General features: G+C 35.5%; 1 protein-coding gene across 1 annotated transcript in view; it reads right to left on the bottom strand.

The window, feature by feature from the left end:
• Nucleotides 1-5,833: 5,833 nt before the first annotated feature.
• The window catches only part of sro (SDR family oxidoreductase shroud), an 87,626-nt gene continuing 83,170 nt past the window's right edge, over nucleotides 5,834-10,289 (bottom strand). The window contains exon 4 of the mRNA XM_081731107.1: nucleotides 5,834-6,328. Coding sequence (XP_081587233.1) covers nucleotides 5,970-6,328 — 359 coding nt within the window. The 3' untranslated portion in view covers nucleotides 5,834-5,969. The remainder of the gene's footprint in view (nucleotides 6,329-10,289) is intronic.

The following is a 10,289-nucleotide window of genomic DNA, read 5'->3' as shown; positions in this document are numbered from 1 at the left end:
ATTAACTAAATCATTACGCATATCCATGAAAACAGATGGTACTTTTCCCCTTAAGTTCAATTTCTTGATGTGCTTTCTTACATTGTATAGCATGTAAACATACAAATAGTAACTTCAGTACTACAAAGTAAGTAAATAAATAATGTGTATATATAATATTTTGCGAGAACATGACAATTAGCTACTTAAGGTCTTAATTTTCTTCAAGTGAATTGAACAACGTTGATATCGTTTGATAAACTATTTGCTTTTCTTCTGCACTTACGGGTTTCCCTTCTTTATGTTTCACAGAATAACTCGGAGCAGCTCAGGTAACCTGCTGGCTTCCTTGGGCGATATCTTTAAATTGTGGCGCGCACTTTGCGTGTTTTGTCATTGTTGTAACCATTTTCACTTACAAATTTGATTTTGGTTCAAGATTTCGATCCCATATAGATACACACTTCGAGTCGGATCCTAAATGTTCTTACTATGCCTTAACAATGCATTAATTACCATAATATATTGCATTTGTTGTGTACTATTTGCTTATGGAAGAATCAACTGTTATTAATCTCATTTTCATTATATAACTTATAGTTATTTTTCAGTTTTTCACAAAGATTCGTTGTCAAACAGTTGTCATTTCATGAAAATGAGCTAAGAAAAAGAAAAAGAGAAATCAAGTGTACTCGCTGTTCTTATTGAAGACATTAAGTTCCTTATAGTATTTCAGATCATTGTTTGACCTTTCATTAGAGATGAGGAAATAGTCAATTAAAAAAAAAAAAAAAAAAAAAAAAAGAAGGGGGGATAGAGAGAATTTAAAGAGAATAAAACTTGTTTTACTCATTCATTACGAAGTAATATGAGAACTTTTCCAGTTATAATTCGTATATATCACCTTTTTTAAAATGCGATCAGATTAAATGGCCATATAAGAGATGCCAAAACTGAATATTCGGTGCCAGAATTGGCAAAATGTACAAAGGAATCTTCAACATTTAAGAATGTTATGATATTGGATAGGAATGTTCATAGCTTTTGAGTCTTATTATTCTTTTTCTGGCTGCAACGAAATTAAGAGGAAGTACTATATGCATGTTAAATAATGTCCCTTTATTTCTGTACAGAATCTAAAAAGTTTCTTGGAATTTGATAAATAAGATGTCGATAGAGTCTTCATACTATCACGACTGATATTTATTTATGGCGTAACTTTTCTGTTAGATACCAAACGAAAGGATAAGTCGCGGGGATTCAAAATATATTTTATAGGTATTTTATTACATATAACAAAGGAAAAAAAATAATAAATTCTTTATTCAATAAATGAGTAAACTCAGTAGTTTTCAAGTTCTTGAAAAATGAACAATTGCTTGTTCCAAACACTCGCTCGCTTGTAATGGAAACGTACAAGGAGCTCAATTTTGAAATGAAATGAAATTAAGTCTTTTGAGTTTTTCGTCCGACGCTTACGCCGGCTAGGCTAAAGGAGACGGTGATGAAAAATGAATGACATGGTGGAATGAAGAAAGTGGGAGGGAACTGAAGAACCCCGAGGGAATCCACACACACGGTGTTTGTACACCACAAGGTTTACTTGGCGCGAGCTGGGATCGAACCCGGGACCCCACGCGCCAGAGATGAACGCTCTTCCACTGAGCCACCGCGGCTCCCCAAGAGCTCAATTTTGAATGGAAGTAGTGAGTGCAACTGCACATGTTTCTAGATCCGTTAATTAACTCCTTTGTGGCTATATGATTCGCGTACGCGTCATCGGGCGGGAGACCCGCTTCCGATTTCCAGAGGGAGTTCACGTAGTTCGGATCACTCGATAGGCTGTAGGTTTACATTTCATAGAGCCTTGTTGTTGAAGGGAACGATAAACTTTAATCCATCCATCCAACCATAGATTTGCTAGTAGGGCCACTAAGTCATCATATGATAGTGGCTCTGAATCCTAACATTTTAGATTGATTCTCAGCTAGAGGAAACGTTAGGAGTAGGGATAGTAAGTTGTAATTTACACTGGTAGAAGAAATTTAACGTTCTGCCCTTCTTCCTCCTGATGCGTGTCGGCGTTTACATAGTAGTTCGATGATTCAGGAGATCAGTGCGTACTCCACTGCAAACGAGAGAAAATGGTTCCTGATTCTCCTATCACAAGCCCATGCCATTTCATTTTTAATCTCATTGTTTTCTCCCCTTCAGTTTGTTTATTCATTTCTTAGCACAAAATTACGTATAACATTTTTTGTTTAATTAGTTGGCAACATTTGTGCACTGCACTCTGCATTGTTTACAAAAGGTGCAAAGCTTCGTGAAAATCAGAAAAGTTTTAATTAACCCTTTCGGCCCTGGCAGTAACATATGTGTACATCATATTTTAAGATTAATTTAATTACTCTGGAGGATTCAAAATGGCTGGATTTTCATGTCAGTTTCTTTGAACTTGTCTAAATCACTTTCCGCTATTTCTTTGGTGCTTTCATCTGTTGTCAGGTAGCTACGCACATTTCTTGTAGAGTACTTGCAGGGGCTATCAGTATGAACGAAGCTCAGCAACGTAGGCTGTTTTATTCTTGGCAAAACAAAGTATTTGTAATAAATCCTCCTCCTACTTTAGTGATATCTTTTGAGTTTCTAAACTATGTAGATCACAATGATGTTTTCGATTTATGTCATTTTGTATTTTACATACGTATTTCAACCCTAGTACACGCGAATTTTACGTTTATAATTCTCGAAATATGACATCCGCAAACAAAATGACGGTTGTATTTCATTTGTTAAGTCAAAAAGACATTAAGACAAACTAAAAATGAAATCGGTGAGAAGCAAAAAATCAGGGCCGAAAGGGTTAAGCACGAGTTAAACCTATAGCGTACAGTGGACTGAAGACTCGTGCGGAAAAACTAGTAATAATAATTATTAAGAAAACTGTTAATATTATGGAAGTAACTGTTAATTGGAAGTAACTGTAAATAATATTTGATTGTTACCTATTGAAATACAAAATTATAACAATGTGAAAAATATATCGGGGATGATCGTAGATTTCCTAAAATTAGTTTATTACTGATGATAAAGGTAGTCAGTTGCCTTTGAAATATATTAAAATAAGTAAAACATGAGTGGAACGCCAAAGTTAATTATATTGCAAGATATTTAAACTGAGTTTTCTGTTTGCATTTCTATTTTAAGGTGAAGTTGAAGGTTCCTTAAAATTGTGTTCTTTCGTAAACATAACTGAGTTATTGAGGGTCTTTTATTTACAACGTGTGCTTTTAATTACCGTTTCGAGTTCAGCCAACTCGTAGATACACGAAATGAGGAGCTAAATGTTCTATCTAAAGCGATTTACAACTCTCGTAACACACATGTAATTACTATGAATTGGTATCTACAGTTTCTCAAATCAAGAATATTGCTTTCAATGCTGAATGCAGTAATACTGTGGTAAAAATATTATAAACTTCTGTAGTAAATACATTGCATAATAAAGAAAATAATATTAAATGATGTGATGATTTGATTTGAATCGAATCAACCCTCAAATCCTATTGCTGGAAGTCGATAAAATATTGAAATACTCTTGCTGTATGAAGTTACTTTGATTTCTCAACTAATTATACAGTGTTTACATTGACATGAAAGATCATATGAAATGTAAATCGTGAACAGAAAATGTTATTATTAATTCATTAGAATTTTGTAAGTAAACTTGTATTGTAGCAGGTATGTTGTGCATCGACACATGAAGATGTTATTAGGTACCCATCGATCCTTTGCAATACAGCAACAACAAATAACAGGCTTAGATATCTATGAAATGCACTTAACATGTACTCCCATGAACAGCTAAGATTTTGGGCCTGCACAGCGGAATCGCCACTCGCTTATTCTTCAGAAGCGGGAAAGATAAAAAAAAAACAAGATTCAGGAGGTAATGTGAGGGGTAACATCAGGATAAGTTCTTATGTGATCAGAATGCAAAGTAGCAAACGAAAACCATTGACGTAACATTATACCGAATATCTAAGCAGTAATTTGCTAGAGAATAATCGTAAGAACCTTAAGATTTAAATAATTTCACTTAAAAACTTTATTATCGTTATAATTTTATTTATTATTTATGTAATGAGATGTTATATTTTAATAATAATAATATAGCAGCAGAATATACCATATCCCAATCAGCGTATGCATCTTCATACGTAGATTCAATCAGATTAAGGTATTACTTTAGTTGTTTCATATAATAGTCCACTTATAGCATTGTATGTAATCTTAACGTTTCTTTTCTCTTTAGATTTAATCTCAAATACATTTACGTCGCGTCCTCCAGAAATAATTAGACATGTCGCAAATACAATAATTAATATATATATATATATATATATATATATATATATATATATATATATATATATATATATATATATATATATATATATATATATATATATTTAGTATATTTTCCATTAATTTAGAATTTATTTATAATTAACTCTCTTTGAACATATATTATATATATATATATATATATATATATATATATATATATATATATATATGGGGTGTTTCAAAACAACACCGACAGCGTTTGGGAGGTGATTCCTGACACCAAGATAAAACAAAAAGTATAGACCAACCTGGGTGCACAAATGCTTCCTTTCGGACTTGTAGGCTGCCGAAAACATGAAAAAGTGAACTTTAAAGGTCCATAGCTTCAAAACTATTGGACCTGCCGTAGTCGGGTCAAGACTTCACTTAGGAACTAGTATGTGCCCTATCCAACTACCCATGTTTCAGAATCCTGCGGTACTCACCAACTACCTCTGTAAAAAACTGTTGCAGAAGTACCGCAGGGTTCTGAAACATGGATATTTGGATAGGGAACATACTTCTTCTTACGTGAAGTCTTGACCCGACTAGGGTAGGTCCCATAGTTTTGGGAATTTAAAGTTCATTTTTTCATGTTTTCGGCAGCCTATAACTCCGAAAGGAAGCGTTTGTGCACCCAGGTTGGTCTATACTTTTTGTCTTGTCTTGGTGTCAGGAATCACCCCCAAAACGTTGTCGGTGTTGTTTTGAAACACCCTGTATATTATTAACTTTAAATACTCATCTTCCCATTTCTTTGTATGTTAGCAATTCTGTTTGTTCCTTAGTTTAAATAAACTTCTACCACATTGCTTAACTTAACATTCCTGCTGAAGACGGCGCGCCCATTTAATGATCTGTTTTGACTCGAGGATTTACTATACTTCGGATGTGATTTATACCGCCCTTCTAAATATTATTGCTGTAGAGAAATCTAAAATTTTGTTGTTCGCGATATTGTAGCGTCCTTAGTTTATAACACTCAATAATAATTGTGCAAATAGTTTAATATGTAGATTTGAACTGTGTAATGATACGACGTAGTGCCATTTAAAAAAAAAAAAAAAAAAAAAAGACTGCATGTTGGGTTGGCAACATTGTTAATCTGGTAGAATTGCATAGTATGCCAAATAGTATTCTCCTATCGATATTTGCATCATAGAAAATGTCATCATATTTTATGCATTAGTTTAAAAGTTACAAAGTATAAAGGGGTAAAAATTCAAGATAAATGTTCCACCTTGTATATATATGTTAGATGAGTTGTTACAGAAAGGCCTTTTTTTAATTATTATTTGTATGGTTGCTTACAATGATTACATAAGAGAAACCTCTTTCAAATGATCTGAACTAGTTTAAAACACTTTAACTAACTCCATAATTATGATGTATTAAAGAGTATTTTGTAATTAAAGAATATTAGTCAGAATTAGGAATAACCAGCTTAAATAACACTTAAAGAAAGTATGAGAGTTTGTTGCATTATTTTTTATTTTTATTGCAGTTTAAATATCAAAACACACATATAAACACAACTTTTTATCTTGTGAAGAAATACAAAGGTATATATTGATAAGATATTGGTATTGTTCAACCAGTGTTTAATTACGATCCGAACTCTCTTTCCATGAAGGCATGCTCATAAACCTCTCAACAAGTTTATCACGTATCCATGTTGGAACTCTAGGAAACAGAAAGTGGTAAATGAAATAACGGAATGTTGTATTTGTATAGACAGAAGAAGGGCTGGAGGACAAAAGGGCTTTTTCGAAGTTTCTTGTAAGTGCTTTGTCATTCATATAGGAGGGATCCTTTTCTACGAATAGTCCACTCAAGTAATTATTCCAGCGATGAAAGTATGAGCCAAAGAAGTGCCTGTCTTCTTCTGTCATCTCTGCTTCCATCTCATGTGCGTACTCCCCTTGCCTTGCTGCTATGTTTGTTTGATGTGGCAGTGATCCTGTTATAAAAAAATATATATATATATAGATATGTATTAGTAGTATATTTGGCTTAGTTTGTATTTACAATACTTTTATCTATATAAAAAATTAACGTAACGATATTTGCACGGTAATTCATCGTGACTGCTACATCGGTTTTTATTTATTTATTTTTTGTACGTGAGTACGAGGGCTCTGATCTAACTTAGGTTTTTAGCACATTTTCGACAAGATGGTGAAGATAATTGACATGTAGAAATAACCGTAAAATATCGATATTAGTGTTCAGTTCATAGTTTTTGAGGTCTTTGATATGAATAATGACCATCCGATGCTGTTTAAGTCTAAGTTCATCATCATGTATATCCTAAGCGGGGAAGGGATTCAAGTACTTCCCATAAACCTATTCATCCTGTGCGCTAGTATCAGATAAATATAAATAGAAAATTAAACAACTATAACTTCATAATAGCTATACGCCATTGACTACCATATACTAATTAAGTAGACTGAAATGTCTTAGAAGAAACACATCGTTCATGCAAGGTATATGGAATTCTAGTTACATAGCCGTGCGGCGGAGACAAAGGAGAAGAAAAAAGTGCTGAATATACAACTTTGTTTGTACTGTTGATTATACTAACAATCGTGACTAGATTAGTTTGACACAAGACAAAATCTGGTTACTTTTTTGTGTTTGCTTCTGTGACAATACACACTAACAAAAATTAATTCAATAAGTACATTTTATAAGCCACAGTGATTATAGGAACGAGTTAAAACATTTGCACTGAAAATAGTAAAATAAAACTATTTTTTAAGTTTAATTTTACCTGTTGAGTGACCGAATGCTGTGGATAATCTATTGGATTGGTAAATTTTGATATATTTGGAATCCGTAACAGGACCTTAACGGAACTCCAAGTGCACAGAAATCTTTCAAACAGAAACGTTAATAAATATCAAAGTGCATGTGCCGAATTACGTGGTGATGCTTCTGAAATCAGGGGCATCTTGGAAATATCTGTACGGGGTGCAACTTCAAAATTTTAACTGAAAACAAGGGTTAGTTTTGCCCCCATTGAAACAATCGCTAATTTTGGTAACAATTTTGAGAGGAAACAATTTGCCGTATCTCTTACCGTTTGCCAGCTACATAAGCTCATTAATACGTCAATGCGAGGGTTTCCACACACTGCAACTGAAGAGGAGTAGTAAGTAATTTTTTGAAACTAAAGCGAAATACAGAATTGCATATGCTTGGGTTGAAAGAAGTGTTAAATGTTAAGTTGAAAGAAGTGCTAAATAGACAGTAGTTCATGACAATTGGTATCGTATGGCTGCTACAAAAACTGAGTTGTTGCAAAAAAGATACTGGGCCCAAAGAAAGAAACAGCTACTGTGCTATGCATCAGCAGCTTATGTTGACTTCGAGACACACAGCAAGTAAACCTTGAGTAAATGCATAAAAGTAAATTCGGAGAGCGCGTCGGCTGCTGAACGTTGGAAGAATGTTAGGAAATGGGAAATGCACAGAATTGCGCATTTGTGGATGAAGCACGGAACTCTGAAGTAACGAAGTTAGGGATGAGAGATAGAGGCGTCCAGGGCCTAAATTACGCAGCTACTATCCCAGCAATCGCTTGGTCTCAATGAGAGAAAACCCAGAAGAGCGATCTTCGTGCGTTCGGACGGGCCTGGGATCGATTCCAGCGGGTGACCATCCGTGTGATGTTTGTTTGATAGTTTCCGCGGAAATACCAGACGAATCTGGGAGGATACTTTGAAACCATGGCCTGGGAAACACCTTCCGACGCCTTTTTCGTACAAAATCTTAGCTTAAGTCAAGATAGCCCAGAGCCACCTATGAAGTCGACACTCGACGTATCTTGCGTACATCCAATGTGTAATCCCTCACAAATCGAGGGACGTCCTGTGTTGCGCTTTGTTGTTCTTTCGAACAACACACTTGTTAAATTGTGCCCGCGGTTGTGTGTGGGTACTATTCTGGATCCAGTAGCTAACGTGTGACGTGGACTGCAGTTCCATAGTGATTTAGAGCACCTATATTGTGTTCGTGGTTGAGTGATTTTAGTAGGAAGTGTCGATATTAAATAACATTCATGCCTTATACGAAGTTGGAGGCATTCCAAATGCTAATGATTTTAGAGGAATGTCGGAAAAATTAAGGCTGCAGTTCAATTATACACTGCACGCTATCTAGATTGACAAAGTACTTCCGATTGCAGAGATAAGCAGCGTGATTACGGCAAACAGGAAACATTCATCAAAGCTATGGTGCCCGGAGAGGAGTCGTACAAAATGAAAACGTAGACATTGATGTACTTGTAGCTGTTGCAATGAATCCACATGTACTTTCGCTGCAGATCGGACAAGAACGTGCTGACGGTCAATGTAGTGTACTACGTATTCTGAGAAAATAGTTTTCCTTCATTCCATCTCTCTCTGCATCAGGAACTAAATGATGCTGACTGCAATTTACGATTTCTGTTCTGAAACTGGGTAGTCAACCAATTCCGAGAACATGTGAATTTCGTAACCTGTATTTTATGGACTGATGAAGCTACATTCTGCAGCGATGGCAACGTGAATCTCCACAATGCACATTACTGGTCAGCGAAGAGTCTGCACTGGATGCGAGGAGTCAATTGGCAACGACGATGGAGTACTAATATGAGGGGTGGCATTCTCGGGACTCAAGTAATTGGGCCATAGTTTTTTGATGGTCATTTAACAGCGGCAATATTTCGTGATTTCTTGCGACACCATCTACAGTTGCTATTGGCAAACGTACTTCTCCATATACGTCGGACGATGTGGTTTCAATTAGCCCAGCATATAATGACGCCATCTGTAGAGAAGAGTTAAATGTTCTATTTCCGCAACGCTGGATCGGGAGAAGTTCCAATTCAAGTGTCCTCCGAGATCTGACTAGTAAGACTATTTTTTTCTGGAGTCGAATTAAGGACCTTGTTTATATCAATAGACCAACTACAATTAGTACCATGAAACAGTGCATTACAAGTGCATTCCGGAACATCAACGTGGCCGAGCTTGAAGCTGTTGCTTACAGTTATGTACGGTGAATAAATCGTTGTATTGCTGTTCGTGGGCATCACGTTGAGCATTTGTGAAACCAAAGATGCATCGACTACACTCCGCAGAAAGTAAGACGATTCTTTATCTATTTAGTCATCTTTCTGAAATTGCTCTATTGTAAATAATCAGATTCGCAGCCCCATGTTTTGTTCAACCCTTTGGCAACAGCAGATTTGTTACTTTTTTCTTAGTTTCGACCAATTGTTTCCTGTTTCGTTTTGTTCCAACATCATAAATCTTATCTTATTATATTGCTTTTGCCTGCCAACAAAACTTCTGTAGCAGCCATCGGTACGAACTGTCATGAACTATTGCCTATGAAAATGGTTCAATATGTAGCAATTCTTTCAACTCAAGCAAAAGCGAACCCTGTTTCTATTTGACATTTTTAAAGTGGCCACTCCCTCACTAGAGTATTCTCGAGACGCCACTGTTTTCGAAAATTGTATAATTTGTATCTGCACATGCACTTTTGTATTTCGCTTTAGTTTCATACAATTATTTAGTCTTCGAGTTGCAGCATGCGTGAACCCTTGCAGTTAGCTATTAATTAGCATGTGTAGCTACCAAATGGTAAGAGATATGGCAAAATGTTTCCTCTCGAAGTTGTTCAAAATGTAGTGATTGTTTCAATGGGGGCAATAACAACTCCTGTTGTTGTTTAAAATTTTGAAGTTGTTCCCCGGTAGAGGTATTCCCGAGACAGACATTCCTGATTTCAGAAGCATCACTACGTGATTCGGCACATGCACTTTGGTATTAAGATTTGGTTTCAAAGATTTCTGTACATTGGGACTGCGTTAAGGCCCTCTTACGGATTTCGTGAATCACTCAATCGTTTCTGTGTTCCTGGTTTTA

This window comes from Thermobia domestica, chromosome 11, assembly GCF_964235325.1.
Source record: "Thermobia domestica chromosome 11, izTheDome1.hap1.1, whole genome shotgun sequence".
In the NCBI taxonomy this organism is placed as follows: domain Eukaryota; kingdom Metazoa; phylum Arthropoda; class Insecta; order Zygentoma; family Lepismatidae; genus Thermobia; species Thermobia domestica.
This window is presented reverse-complemented; position numbering and strand designations above follow the sequence as displayed.